At 43.3% G+C, this 15,777-nt stretch overlaps 1 protein-coding gene across 6 annotated transcripts in view; it reads left to right on the top strand.

Moving 5' to 3' along the window:
* RBM19 (RNA binding motif protein 19) overlaps positions 1-15,777 on the top strand; it is a 253,651-nt gene that overhangs the window by 6,155 nt on the left and 231,719 nt on the right. For all 6 annotated transcript variants that reach the window (XR_011021994.1, XR_011021996.1, XR_011021997.1 and 3 more), the window contains exons 4-8: positions 354-386; positions 7,845-8,046; positions 12,582-12,775; positions 14,714-14,788; positions 15,426-15,504. Coding sequence is in view for 3 of the 6 variants with exons in the window: in XM_068239762.1 (XP_068095863.1) it covers positions 354-386; positions 7,845-8,046; positions 12,582-12,775; positions 14,714-14,788; positions 15,426-15,504 (583 nt within the window). In the remaining 3 variants the exon portion in view is untranslated. The remainder of the gene's footprint in view (positions 1-353; positions 387-7,844; positions 8,047-12,581; positions 12,776-14,713; positions 14,789-15,425; positions 15,505-15,777) is intronic.

Here is a 15,777-nt window from a genome sequence, read left to right as displayed (position 1 = left end):
TCCCAAAGGTCCCCGAAGTGAAAGTGATGGATTGCTGCAGCTTGGAGCAGCAGGGGAGAAGCTAATGAGCGTTGCCTGGTCCAGCCCTCTGGGAGTTTGTGGTCTTCTGCAATTAAATATGATCATTAGTAACCGTAAGTGAATCTCGTTACCACCATCTGGGTGTAAAATAATATGTTTTGGGAAGAAAATTGGGGGGAAGAGTCTGACAACTGTGGCAATTTAGAGATTTCTTCTTTCATGTATTTATTTATGACTGCAAGGGCAATTTTTGCAGCCATTTTCTTGCATTACAGACATCAGTCTTCAGCTCTCTGCCAGTTGCCTAACCGTTTATATTGTTTGTTTTCCAGCCAAAGAAAAAGAAAAATGATGGTGTGGATGAAGTAAGTTTTCTTAAAGAGGTTCTGTAACAAAATTTTCATCCTTATTTCTTCTATCCTATAAGTTCCTATACCTGTTCTAATGTGCTCTTTCTAACTGCAGCCTTTTCTAGTTGCACAGTGGCTGTATTATCTCTGTTATATGATCTAATATTCTCTCCTCTGTCAGCTCTGTCGGGCTGAAGCAGTCAGGCTTGAATGTGCTGTGCTGCTTGTGATTAGATAGAAGCTATACACACCCTCTCCAGGCCCCCTGCATACTCTGTATGACTCACACACTGAGCTACTCTTAGCCTATCACTTGCTATGTCTTTTGTTTGTAAACACTGCATAAAACTGGCAATTACAAGCCAGGATTGCAGCAGGGAGAGGCAGAAACAGCACAGAGGGGCCCAGGAGAACATAATGAATAGAATGGTATGCTTTTTATTGTAAGAATTTTAGAGTACAGATTCTCTTTAAAGTGAATGGGAACCGCATTTAAAAAATGAGACAGATACTTACCCAAGGAGAGGGAAGGCTCTGGGTCCTATAGAGCCTTCCCGCTCCTCTCCTGGTCCCCTCGTTCCAGTGCTGGCTCGCCCGGTAGCAGTATTTGACTAATTTTGTCAAATACTGCTTTACACGGCTGAAGGAGGCTTCAGAAGTCTTCAGGGAGCCCGAGTGCTCCTGAAGAAGGGCGGCCCTGTACTGAACCTGCGCAAGTACGCTCTCTTGCACGCTCACGCCTGTGCAGTATGGAGCTGCACGTCTTTGGGAGGACACGGCTCCCGAAGACTTCCAAATACCCTTTCGGTGGGGGATTGAAATGGGGGGGAGCCAGCACAGGATAGAGAGCACAGAGAGAGGAGACGGAAGGCTCTATATACGATCCAGAGCCTTCCCTCTCCTTAGGTAAGTATTTGCTTCATATTTTTTTTAAAATGCGGTTCCCATTCACTTTAAAGAGACTCCGTAACAAAAATTACATCCTGTTTTTTATCATCCTACAAGTTCCAAAAGCTATTCTAATGTGTTCTGGCTTACTGCAGCACTTTGTACTATCACAGTCTCTGTAATAAATCAACTTATCTCTCTTGTCAGACTTGTCAGCCTGTGTCTGGAAGGCTGCCAAGTTCTTCAGTGTTGTGGTTCTGCTATGAACTCCCCCTTCCAGGCCCCTCTCTGCACACTGCCTGTGTGTTATTTAGATTAGAGCAGCTTCTCTCTTCTCTCTTATCTTTTACAAGCTGGATACATCGTCCTCTGAGCTGGCTGGGCTTTCACATAGTGAGGAATTACAGACAAGGGCAAAGCTGTTTGCAGGAAGAAAAGAGCAGCCTGAAACTTCAGTGTATGAGAGATGCAGGGGGAAAGAAACACACAAATGATCTCTTGAGATTTAAAAGGAAGGCTGTATACAGCCTGCTTGTGTATGGATGTATTTTCTATGTGTGGACATACTGTACATCAACCTACTTCCTGTTTTGGTGGCCATCTTGTTTGTTTATAAACAAACTTTTAAAAACTGTTTTTAACCACTTTTAATGCGGCGGGGAGCGGCAAAATTGTGACAGAGGGTAATAGGAGATGTCCCCTAACGCACTGCTATGTTTACTTTTGTGTTATTTTAACAATACAGATTCTCTTTAAGAGTTATGTAGTTTGCATACACATCTAGTTTCTACTTTTGGTTTTTTTGCCATATTTATTTCCTTTTAACCAATACCTGTTGCCTGGCATTCCTATTGATCTTTTGACATCAGTAGTGTCTCAGCCTTGGAACAAACCTGCAGCTAATCTAGTCAAACTTGAGTCAGAGCACCTGATCTGCTTGTTTCATCAGGGTCTATGGATAAAAGTATTAAATGTATTATGCCTGGTACAGGCGATACAATTTCCTGTCAGATCGATGGGTCAAATTGATAATTTCTGACAGCTCCGATCAGTTTTCATACGGTTTTTCAATCACTTCTGTACAAAATCGTTAGGAAACCTAATCGAACCTGATGGAAGTTATCGATTCGACCCGTGAATCTGGTGGTAAGTTGTATGGTGTGTACCAGGCGTTAGAGACACTGGTTCAAGGGGACAGTCAGGCAGCTTTCATTGTTTAACCACTTAACGACCAGCTAACGCTGATAGTTGTCGGCGGGTCGTTAGTGGTATAGCATGGAAATGGCCGCTCGAGCGGCCTTTCCATGCCAGTTCACGGAGGGTGTCTCCATGAACAGTGTGTGAGCTGCCGATCGCGGCTCGCACACGTAATGTAAACACGCGGGGAAGAAATCCCCGCTGTTTACATCATACGGCGCTGCTGCGCAGCAGCGCCGTAAGGCGGATCTATGATCCCCGGCCTCTGATTGGCCGGGGATCTCCGGCATATGATAGGCTGATGCCTATCCTACAATGCGCAGGACGGATATCCGTCCTGCGCAGCCCATTAAGAGAGAGGTAGGGAGGGAGAGGGAGGGAGCGCAGAAAACGCTGCGGAGGGGGGCTTTGAAGAGCCCCCCTCCCGCCGCAAAGCACAGCAAGCCAGCGGCGATCAGACCACCCCAGCAGGACATCGCCCTAGTGGGGAAAAAAGGGGGGGAAGTCTGATCGCCCTGGCTAAATCCTGATCGGTGCTGCGGGCTGGAGAACCCATGCAGCACCGATATCAGGAAAATAGGCTGGTCCTTAAGTGGTTAATAGAAACAAATATGGCAGCCTCCATATCACTTTCACTTCAGATTCCCTTCCCTTTAAAGTGTACCTGAGATGAATTAAACTAAGAAATGTATACATACCTGGGGCTTCCTCCAGCCCCCTGAAGGCTGATTGGTCCCTGGCTGTCCTCCTCCGCTGCCTGTATCCTCCTCCATGGGTCCTAGTAATTCCTCCAGTCGGCACAGGCGGTCTGGCCGTGTAAGCTCCCCTGTTGTATTCCCATTACCGGAAGTGTTCTGCCATAGGCGCAGTACTCTGCTGGCGATAAGAATGCGATGGGGGCAGGCGCCGAGCTGCGTACGCGCAGTATGCCCCAACTGGATGAAGAGCTGAGATGTTAAAAGGAGAAATGTATACATACCTGGGGCTTCCTTCAGCCCCCTTTAGGCTGATTGGTTCCTCGCCGTCCTCCTCCGCTGCCTGTATCCTCTTCCATGGTTCCCCATCGCGTTCCTGTCGCTGGCATAGTCCTGCACCTGCGGCATTATGCTACTGGCCACAGGAGCGCGACGGGGGAGCGTGCGCCAATTGTTGGCATTACAGGGACCCATAGCGGAGGATTCAGGTTGGCGGAGGAGGACTGCAAAGAACCAATCAGCCTGAAAGGGGCTGGAGGAAGCCCCGGTTATGTATGAATTTCTTCTTTTAACACATCTCAGGTTTCCTTTAGGCTTCTTGCACACCAAGACGTTGCATTAGGTGGAACGTTAAGGTCGCATAACGTGCACCTAACACAACGTATGGTGCTGCAAGAGCCGACGGTAGAGTGAGCCGCGTTAGGCGGCTCGAGTCCTATAATGTCTCCCAGAGTGGCGCTGATTGGCCAGCGGGACCACGTGATGCGGAGCGAGACACTCCGCATCACGTGGTCCCGCCGGCCAATCAGCGCTCGCCAGTGCAGTGAATATTAAGTAGCCATGTGCGCGGCTACTGTAGCTGGCTCTCCCCGCCTCCTCTCCGCCCCCCACTGCACATGTGCAAACAGTCTAACGCGGCTATAGCCGCTCCAACACCGTAGCATGCTGCACTTTGCACAGAACGTGCAGCGTTACATGTAACGCAACGTGGGCTGTGTGAACAGCCCACTTGTGTTACATTGCTGTGCGTTGGGGGAGCGTTACAGGCGCACTAACGTGCGCCTGTAACGTCTTGGTGTGTAAGCAGCCTCAAGTGTTTATTCCTTTAAATAGTATGAACCAACTAAAATACAATTTCTGACAAATTTGTTGGCACCTTTCCATAAAAGAAGCTTACTGAAAGTCTTTTATGCCCCCTGAGTAGTAAGGAAATGAGAAGCAATTGTCCTTTGTATACCTGCATATTCTATTGCACCAAAATCCTTATGGTCTAGGAATTTTGGCATGTAAATGCAAATTTTAATGCAAATTTTCATATGTGTCCAACAATCATTATCTGGGAAAGTTTGATTTGTGTTAAATCCTCTATAATAAAACCCAAGTGTCTCTGCGTCCCATGTCCCTGTGTGTGTTTTGTAGCACTGCACATGTGCAGGGAGGGACGCAGAGACACTGAAGGGGAGGAACGGGCAGCCATGCGCAGCGGGTGTACGCTTGCGGCATGTGGGCGGATGCGCTCTGCAGGTGCGCAGAGACAGACCTAGCCCGTTTTTAAATGGGCTAAGATCACTAGTATGAAATAAACTACAATTGGTGCCAAAAAAAACCATTTTGTCAGTTTCAAGTCTTTTCAGACATACAGTGAGGAAAATAATTATTTGATACCCTGCTAAATTTGTACATTTCCCCACTCTGCAAGAAATGAACAATTTTTTATAATTTTTATGGTAGTTTAATTTTAAGGAAAATTAAAAAAAATCAACCAAAGGACACTGCACTTGAGGGGCCAATGAAACTTAAAGTTGCTCAGGCAGAACAGTGAAGTTTGGCTGTGGCTGGGTCTTCCAGCATGACAATGACCCAAAACACATGGCCAAGGCAACAAAGGAGTGGCTCAAGAAGAAGCACATGAAGGTCCGGATGTCGAAGCAGGATGTTTCGGCTCCAGGCGCTGAAGCTGGGTGCTGCTATAGCACTAGTTCTATACTACGCTCCCCGTGCAGTAATTTAGACCCAGAATTATTTCTCCCTCCGAGTTACTATTACTAGTAGGGGGAATAGTAGTTAACACTGCTGGGAATTTGAATGAGCCATCATTCGGCTCACCTGAGGCATACTAATATATACACCCTGAATTGGCCCAACCAGTCCCAAGGCATTAATCCAATAGTAAATCTGTGGAGGGAGCTGAATGTCTAAGTTCAATGTTCAAGTTGTCAAACATCTGCTTTGAAACCTTTTTCACTTGAGGATCTGCAAAAAGGAGTGGGACAAAATTCCACCTGAGATGTGTGCAAACCTGCCGACCAACTACATGAAATGTCTGACCTCTATGATTGCCAAAAAATGTTTTGTCACCAAGTACCAAGTCATCTTTTGATAGGGGTTTAAAGGAGAACTGTAGTGAGAGGTATAGGGAGGCTGCCATATTTATTTATCAGAAACACCTGATGTGCTGCATGCTTGTTCAGGGTCTATGGCTAAAAGTATTAGAGGCAGAGGATCAGCAGGGCTGCCAGGCAACTGGTATTGCTTAAAAGGAAATCAATATGGCAGCCTCCATATACCTTTCACTACAGTTCTCCTTTAAATACTTATTTCACTCGTTACAAGGCGCATCAAGCTCTGCCTTTGGAGCACTGGGTTTTTGAAGATTCTTTTGCTGTTACTCTGTCTTGTACAGCTACAAAAATTGACCATTATAATTACCGACTGGTCATTTCTTGCTCAGAGAGTGAAGGAGCAAAATCAGCAGCAGATCAAATACTTCTTTCCCTCACTATAGCTGTGGGTTCTTCCTTTATAAAGGGGTACTTGGAAATGACTGTACACTGAATGACTATTAAAGTGTAGAGATGCACATATTTAACCTTTTAAGAACTAAATAGCAACAAGTATACTAAACTCAGCAATCATCTTAAGAGATACTAGCCATTGATTTATAAGGGAAAGTTATTATACACTGTTTATGTATAACTGAAACTGAATGTATATTTGAAAAATCAACAGTATATTTCTCATTGGACTGCTGTAATGTAAAAAGTAAGTTTATTTTTATATTGTTTTAATATGTCTTGGCATATTGTTAAAACATTTTTGGAAATTCCAATAAAAAAATATTGAAAATGGAAATGACTGTACAATACCAATCCAAAGTCACATCTCTCAGTTATTGCAGGCATTATTCTGCATGTGGTAGACTAACCATAAGTGCTTGCTGGTTGATCCTTTGCAGACTACTTTTTGTCTGACTATCTAAAGGTACGTACAGTACACACGTCCAACAAAGTGCATGACCAACACCACAACATGACTGACCCCAAGACAAACTGTTTACACGACTTGTATTTTCCATGCATGAACCAACTTAACTAACTCATTAACATACTGCACGCGGAGCGATGGACTGCAGGACATGGCCACATTAAAATCAAGTATGGTGGTCAACGGCATACACAGGTGATCAACTGCAGGATATCAGCCCAACAGTCATATGAGTAAGCAAATCGTCCATATGGTGGCCACCACTGACTACATCTCTACTACTGTACAGATGAGGCCACAGAAGCAGCCTCGCCTTGGTAACCTGTGCTTCTTACTCCAACCCCTGTCCCCTTTTGGGGAGGTTAATTTAAAAGATATCTGAGGTGACATGTGACATGATGAGATAGACATAGGTAGGAACACACAAATAACTGCCTGCTGACATTCAAGGCTCTAAACCACATGGGACCCAAATACATAGCGGATCTATTGGAACTTTATGCCCCTCCACGCACCCTCCGCTCTGCCAAAAAGACGAAGCTGGTTATTCCTAGGATGCACTTAACATTTGGTGCTCGGGCCTTTTCCTATGCAGCCCCTACTCTATGGAACTCACTTCCACAATCAGTACGAGAGGCTCCTTCTCTGGACAGCTTTAAAAAAAAAGGCTAAAAACTCACCTCTTTTCCCTAGCCTTTGAGACTGCATAATGCAGGGTCACAGCGCTTTGAGTCCCCAGGGAGAAAAGCGGTATAGAAATATTGTTATTGTTGTTATAACTATGCTGTGTTCCCTTTTTTTTCTGCCTGAAAGAGTTAAATATCAGGTGTGTAAGTGGCTTACTCAGTCCTGACTACAGGAAGTGACTACAGTGTGACCCTCACTGATGAGAAATTCCAACTATAAAACACTTTTCCTAGCAGAAAAGTGCTTCTGAGAGCAGGGAAGCGATAAAAAGGGTCAATAGTTCATAAATGATAGCTCTGGCATACTTCAATGAATGTGTTATTTAGCAAAAACAATAAAACTGTTAAAACTTAAAAAGTAGATTTAAACATAAAATAAAACTGTGGAATATCTTAAAAAGTCATTTTAGGACAAGGAAGATAGATACAATTGTTTATTTTTGCCTCGGGTGTCCTTTAATAAAATGTAATTACCACTGCTCAGTTCGCTGTCATATATTTGTCAAAGTACAGGCGTGAAATGCACTAAGCTTAGTGCATTGTTAAATTCAAATTTGCTATCACATGCATAAAAAGTGGAAGACTGAAATAAGGCATTAACTAGTATTACTTTTTGAAATATGCTTAAATTTTTTGCCTTGATTAGCTATAATTACTAAATGTTCTATGATGCAGTATTTCTAAAATGTACAGATTTTTCTATACTGTTTGACTAATTGAACCCTTTATTATGCTGCATACAGCTTGAAAAGGACAGTGGCTTCCAAGAGTTTCTCACAGTGCATGAGAAGAGGAACAAAACCGCAACTTGGGCTAATGATACCAAGCTGGAGGCATCTGAGAAGAGAAAAAGTCGCTCACAAGACGATTACCTGAACTTTGACTCTGAACCAGAGGAAGATACAGATAATGAGGACACTACAGGAGATGGTGACCAACAATCAGGTGATTAACTTAAAGCCATAATGTTTAGTTTTATGAAATGTTTAAACTTAAAGAGGAAATTTAACCAAGGCTTCATCGTCATCCCACTCAGTAGCCGATGCCCCCTTTTTATATGAGAAAGAACCTTTTCTTGAATAGATCATCAGGGTGGTCTGTATGGCTGATATTTGTTATGAAACCCCTCCCACAGTGTGATGTCGTGACCAAGGTCCTGACAGTTTGCTGTCTGTAAACCTCATTGCATTGTGGGAGATGCTGCTTGCTCGGCAGTTGGAAAAAGCTGTTATCTTCCTCTGTGCATAGAGCTCTCAGTAACGAACCTTCCGTACAGATCACCTGGCAAAACTAAAGATGTCGTTGCCTGTGATGAATTTCAGAATGTAATGCTGGGAATACACGGATCGATCCGGCGGCCGATTAGCCGCCGGCTCGACCCCAGCCGCTCGTCCCCACCGGCGCTTCCTTATCAGCGCTCGATTCCCTGCCATTGTCCGCCGGCGGGGATCGGGCAGGAGTCGAGCGGCTTGATCAGGCCACCTGAATATTATCAGCTGGCCGGATCAGCTGGTCTATGCATGGTACAGAAACGTACCGTGTATCGCCAGCATTAATCGGGGAGAGGAAAGATTTTACAATGGGAAAACACTGACTAAATAATCTATAAATCATCTATAAATGAATATTGTAAACAATAAGCAATTTTATTCATTATGTTATTTTCACTTCACTAAGCTAGGAATAAAAAAAGAATAGTTTTACTATCTGGGGCTTCTACCAGCCCCTGCAGCCATCCCGTGCCATCGCAGTCACTCCCAAAGCCTCCAGTGCCCCGCTGGCAGCTACTTTCATTTTCGCTGACAGGAAAGATACGCGTTGAAAGCCTGTCGAAAAAAATGAAACTAGCTGGCGGCGGGGCACCGGAGGCTCTGTGAGTGACTGCAAAGGCATGGGACGGCTGCAGGGGGCTGGTAGAAGCCCCAGGTGAGTAAAAATTATTATTATTTTTTTTTTTTATATTCCTGGCTTAAGTATCCCTTTAAGGATGCACCGAAGTGAAATATAGTATAATGCAGTAAATGATTCAGGTTACCCACTTTTCTTTTAATTATCCTTCAGCATCAGAAATCCTTCCTATGCCTCTATATTGCTGTATATTGGTATGCAACCCTGCCCTCCCGTTGGTGTTGATTAAGCTTTATGGTTAAATAACAAACAAATAACAAAATTGCAGCACTCCTCTAAAATTGATAGTATTACACATACCAAATCAAGTAAGATTCCTGCACTTGATAAATATGTAAACACACAATAAATATAAGAACATCAAGGATTCTCTATTTCTTCCAGTGCCAGCACTACTCATCTGCTAAAATATCCACATTGCGTAATAATCGCACACACTGCGAAATCTCACACTGCTTGGATACACCAACAGCGTTCCAACTAGCAGATCTACAATTAAGGAAGGGTTAATGATATATAACTGGACAGGCTGATCTATACTCTGGTGGCGGCTTTTGACAAATATCCTTATCACAAGCTGCCGCCAGCTATGATAAAATAGGTAAAACAAACAGTCACCAAATTCAAAAGGCTTGAATGGCCCACAGTCAATGCTTACTTGCCAGCAGAAAGATTCCAGGCATACAGTGGTTTGCAAAAGTATTCAGCCCCCTTGAAGTTTTCCACATTTTGTCATATTACTGCCACAAACATGAATCAATTTCATTGGAATTCCACGTGATAGACCAATACAAAGTGGTGTACACGTGAGCAGTGGAACGAAAATTATACATGATTCCAAACCTTTTTTTACAAATAAATAACTGCAAAGTGGGGTGTGCGTAATTATTCAGCCCCCTTTGGTCTGAGTGCAGTCAGTTGCCCATAGACATTACCTGATGAGTGCTAATGACTAAATAGAGTGCGCCTGTGTGTAATCTAATGTCAGTACAAATACAGCTGCTCTGTGACGGCCTCAGAGGTTGTTTAAGAGAATATTGGTAGGAACAACACCATGAAGTCCAAAGAACACACAAGACAGGTCAGGGATAAAGTTGAGGAATTTAAAGCAGGCTTAGGCTACAAAAAGATTTCCAAAGCCTTGAACATCCCACGGAGCACTGTTCAAGTGATCATTCAGAAATGGATGGAGTATGGCACAACTGTAAACCTACCAAGACAAGGCCGTCCACCTAAACTCACAGGCCGAACAAGGAGAGCGCTGATCAGAAATGGAGTCAAGAGGCCCATGGTGACTCTGGACGAGCTGCAGAGATCTACAGCTCAGGTGGGGGAATCTGCCCATAGGTCAACTATTTGTCGTGCACTGAACAAAGTTGGCCTTTATGGAAGAGTGGCAAGAAGATAGCCATTGTTAACAGAAAAGCATAAGAAGTCCCGTTTGCAGTTTGCCACAAGCCATGTGGGGGACACAGCAAACATGTGGAAGAAGGTGCTCTGGTCAGATGAGACCAAAATGCAAAACGCTATGTGTGGCGGAAAACTAACACTGCACATCACTCTGAACACACCATCCCCACTGTCAAATATGGTTGTGGCAGCATCATGCTCGGGGTGCATCTCTTCAGCAGGGACAGGATAGCTGGTCAGAGTTGATGGGAAGATGGATGGAGCCAAATACAGGGCAAACTTGGAAGAAAAGCTCTTGGAGACTGCAAAAGACTTGAGACTGGGGCGGAGGTTCACCTTCCAGCAGGACAACGACCCTAAACATAAAGCCAGGGCAACAATGGAATGGTTTAAATCAAAACATATCTATGTGTTAGATTGGCCTAGTCAAAGTCCACATCTAAATCCAATCGAATATCTGTCGCAAGATCTGAAAATTACTGTTCACAAATGTTGTCCATCTAATCTGACTAAAGGAGGCCACACACCATACAATTTTTTAAATATCTGTTCAATTTAAGAATTGCAATACATTTTTCTGACTTATTGTAACATTTCAAAAATATGACCAATGTACAACACACGTATGTTCAATTTTTTCCCCAATTATGATAAAAATTATTGGAAACGCTGACAAAATTGCTAGGGTGTGTATATTAATAAATTGACAATCCAATACACACCATACAATCTTTGGAAAGATTGAAGAAAAATATCTGGCATTCCGGGTCGATTAAAATCGAAGAAAACGAGAAATCCGATTGGATTTTTCAGTCGAATGAAAAAAAAAGCTTTCGATTTTTTTCGGGAGATCCGATCGTTTTTATCGAATTAACGTAAAATCGGATCATTTTATTGTATCGTGTGTGTGTGGCCACCTTAAGCTGGAGCTGTTTTACAAAGAAGAATGGGCAAGGATTTCAGTCTCTAGATGTGCAGAGCTGGTAGAGACATACCCTACAAGACTGGCAGCTGTAATTGCAGCAAAAGGTGGTTCTACAAAGTATTGACTCAATGGGCTGAATAATTACGCACTGTTTGGAATCATGTATGATTTCCGTTCCACTTCTCATGTGTAGACCACTTTGTGCTGGTTTTTCACGTGGAATTCCAATAAAATTGATGCATGTTTGTGGCAGTAATATGACAAAATGTGGAAAACTTCAAGGGGGCCGAATACTTTTGCAAACCACTGTATATGCAATGCAATTTTTACATGCATGGCCGGTTCCTCACAACTGCACCATGGTGTTAAATTCTCATCCAGCTTGCACAGTAGAATGGACCTGATCAGGCTTGGCTATTTCAAGGCAGAACCCAAGGGTAAGCTTGTACTGCGCCTGCTCAGGAGGGCGGATAGGTAAATATTGCCGCGTGGTGAAGCCTCTACTGCACCTGCACAGCTTGTTAGCGGATTTTTGGGGACTGGCAGCGCTGGAGGCTAAGGAGGACGAGGGGAAGCCTTATACGGATCCAGAGGCTTCCCCCTTCCTAGGTACTACCACATACAGTTTCTCTTTTAAAGTGGTTGCTGATGTTGCCCCAACATTCATAAATATCCATATATTTGTATATGACCTCTACATTCAAATATTCTCAAAGCAGTATAATACCAGAATATACTGCAACCATTTATAACTTTTTTTGGGGTCGGTTTCTGTCCAGTCTACAAGTAATGATTTCTGGTTAGGTCCCATTAGCTATGTATTCAAATAGGAAGAAAAAGATTTGTGGCATTTCCCCCATATACTGAAGTAGTTGTTGTATGAGCAAGAAACCACTTTTAAGCAAAGATAAATATTCACCATTGCACTGCATCCAAAGACATGTTGCTGGACGTGTGCCTCCGCATAATGGTTACAGAAGAAAGACATCAATAGCATATGGACTAATGAAGAAAAGATGCGTGCACCTTCCGTCCTATGGTAATCCAATTTAATGCAACAAGTGGTTACAAATCATTCCAAGATGTACTCACAACAACGTTGGTGTGTGGTGAACAGGCTGCTGGTGAAGAGGTGGGAGGTGAGGGACTGAGGTGGGCCAACCAATCCCCATTAGCTATACATGGCTATGTGTTGTGTGCAGTGATACATGCTGGTAATGATTGCCTCTGTTTATAGCTGGGAAGCTTGCTCTTCAAGAAGAAGTTTCTGACATGGAATACCTTAAGTCTAAGGTAGTAAGAAATACTTCATCTGAGGATGTGGAGGAGACAGAGCACAATGAAAATAAGGAAGAAATGGATCCACAAACTAAAGAGGGCAAAAGCAAAGCTGCTGAGCCATCTCAGAAAAATAAAGCCTCAAAGAAAGAGGTAAGTTCATAATGTTTTATAAAGAAAAGGGGGTTTTCACTTTTACCCTGCGGTTCTGGTTTAGCTCCCACCAGAGACAATATCTGCTTGTAGTTTGTATATTCTTGCATGTTTGAGTGGATTTCCTCTACTGAATCCTCCCAAAACTTGAACTAATGTTTCCTTGACGCACTTTGGGTCTCTGCAACGTTATGCCTTCCTGGTCATCTCACATTCCAAGGCTTACTGTTGCTCATTTGTGTGAGCAAAACATGAACTCTTTGGGAGACCTGAGGTTAAAAGAAACCTGGGACTTGGGGGTGGAAATTCTTTACCCACATAGAGTTTCTGGATGGTACAGAGTCATCCTGATCCATCTTGGTGCCCACCACTGCTGTACAAGACCTCTCCAAACATATCTGTCAAGGGCTTTATGGATATGTTCTCGTAGTCATTACGCCACTACAATCCCTCCTATTTATGAGGGAGAGGCTATATTGCACATGCAGTGCATGAGTGACCCAAAGTCACAGGTTTGCTTTAAGTTTGGGAAAAGCTGATCTAGAGCATTTTTGTTCCTGACCATACTGGCCAAATAAACCAAGTGAGGACATAAAAACCCTGGAACACCTACTCTTTGTACATACTGATTAGAAAAATAACCTGCAGCTTATTCTTTATTTACCCCAAAGTAGCAATCACTCCTCCCTATTCCTGGTTAGCTTTAAGGCCCATACACACGTCGGATTTTTGCGAAAGACAGGTCATTTGAACGTCCCACCGTTCAGTCGTCCGCACGCCAAATCGGGTGTGTGTACAGACTCGTTCGGGTGATAAGATTGGTTGTGAGCGATCCGCCGGGCTGATCGCTCAAGACCAGTCATGTCACCCGAACGACAGTCTGTACACACGCCCAATTTGGCGTGCGGACGACTGAACGATGGGACGTTCAAACGACCTGTCTTTCGCAAAAATCCGACGTGTGTATGGGCCGTTAGAAGTCAGCTGTTGCATCACATGCTTATGACCAGAGATAATCAAATTATTTAACTAAAATTCTTATTGAGGGGAATTCATAAAGAAGAATAGGAATACATTTTATCAAATGATTGATTGTAAATCTCTGATTGGCAGGTCGCAATCATCTGATAATGTTTTGCTTCTGCTTCCTGTCTAAGCTAACACAGGAAGCAGAAGTGACACATGACCATGTGATGGTGATCACCCAATGACAGACGTACAAAATAAACACCCGAGTAGTCTGATCATGTCCATTTTTATGACTTCTCCCTGAGGAGTACTGTATTTCTGTGGAATAAATTGATTACACAGCAGCCATTTAGCTCAGTGGAGGAGATGCTGTTCAGAATAACGCACCATGAATCCATGTAAGTTAGTACAGAATATATGTATTTATTTGGGTGGTGGCAGTATAGAGGCAGAATAACTGACGTGTACTGTGTAAAAGCAGACACTGGACCGTTTCATCACATTTGTAGTATTGTCTCACACACATTAAAGGATCAAACCCTTTGTCTTTGTGGGGAGTGCAACAGGTGGAAAAGAGGGATGACGCCCTCTATGCAGTATTCAATAAAAGAAAGAGCTGGCACATCCAAAGTAAATCCCTTTTGGTTCCATGTAAAAGCATATGGCCATTGTTTTGGATCCACATAGGGCCCCTTTATCATGGCAATGTTTGCTCGGAGGCAAATATCTGTCTGACTCTACAGTCAGTGTCTGTGAGAATATGCAATTATGTTTTTCGTAGCTTACTTTGGGATGGTAAATGGGTGGCGATAAGACTCACCTATAGGTAGGCAAATGGAAGTGGTGCTATGTAGAATGCACCCAGGGAAGCAGAGACTCTTCAGTAGTGCAGAAATATTTCATGTTTTGTGACCCAATTTCTATTTGGAATTCTTATGTAAAATCTCCCTTTGATATTTTCTTTTCTAGAAACCAGCTGTTCAGAATGAGCCTACAACCCCATACACTGTGAAATTAAGAGGGGCACCCTTCAATGTAACTGAAGTAAGTTTAACACCTCAGATCTTTGTGAGAATAAAACGTTCAGTTACAGCCAGGCACATCTTCATATATATATTGCATGATATGCATACAGTGCTGTCTGGTCCAGTCTTTAACTAGTTAATGCAAAGTGGATGTTTTAAAATGATCGTTTTGCATTAACTGACGATTGGAGTACACCTGCGTGTGCCGCAGGGGGGAGTGCACCTATGGGCTGCTGTTACTGTCATTTGCGCCGGTGGAGTGCTGCCTGTTAACTCAATTGCAACATGCGCATTACTGGGTTAACGCACGCAGTGCTATGGTTTGTCACTTTAGGTACGCTTTAATCAAATCTGCCTTACTATTTATTCAAAGTACATGGGAGCACATTAGATGCTGGAGTATAACCCTGCTCCTAGGAACCAGACACTTAGAAACAAAATATACCTTTTTTCTATAGAACCCTAATAGTTTTCTCCTTCACTTGGGTGTTAAAATGTTATATCTCAGGATCCATTTTACTGGACACACAAACACCTAGTACTGTTTTGCACATGTTTCTCCAGAAAAATAATAAGATTTTCCACAGAGGTAGAAGATGCTTGTTTTGTCCTTGTGAAATCTGGGTATTAAGTGTTGTCTTCCTATTTTGTTTTAGAAAAATGTTCTGGAGTTTCTTCTGCCGTTAAGGCCTGCAGCAGTTCGCATTGTGAGAAATGTTCATGGCAACAAGACTGGTAAGTTCTCGCTGCACAATTACATGTTATGTTTGTTCCAGAATAACGCCATGTCTGTTTTCTATAGGCAGGGTTAGCTTTCACAGACCAGTCTCCAGCTGTAGTCAGCCACCAAATTTTCTCTTTCCTTAAAAAAAGAATCTTACACCAAGGCAATATAGCTGGGGACAGTCTAAAGCTTGAGGCTGGGCTGTGGAAGAGGTAACTCTGCCTGCAGAAATATGGCATCACGTTATTGTGTAACAGAGGGCGGGGCCTTCTCCTTTTTTGGAA

This window comes from Hyperolius riggenbachi, chromosome 1 (genome assembly GCF_040937935.1).
Source record: "Hyperolius riggenbachi isolate aHypRig1 chromosome 1, aHypRig1.pri, whole genome shotgun sequence".
Taxonomy (NCBI): Eukaryota; Metazoa; Chordata; class Amphibia; order Anura; family Hyperoliidae; genus Hyperolius; species Hyperolius riggenbachi.
Note: the sequence above shows the minus strand (reverse complement) of the source record. Positions and strands in the feature narration are given on the sequence as shown.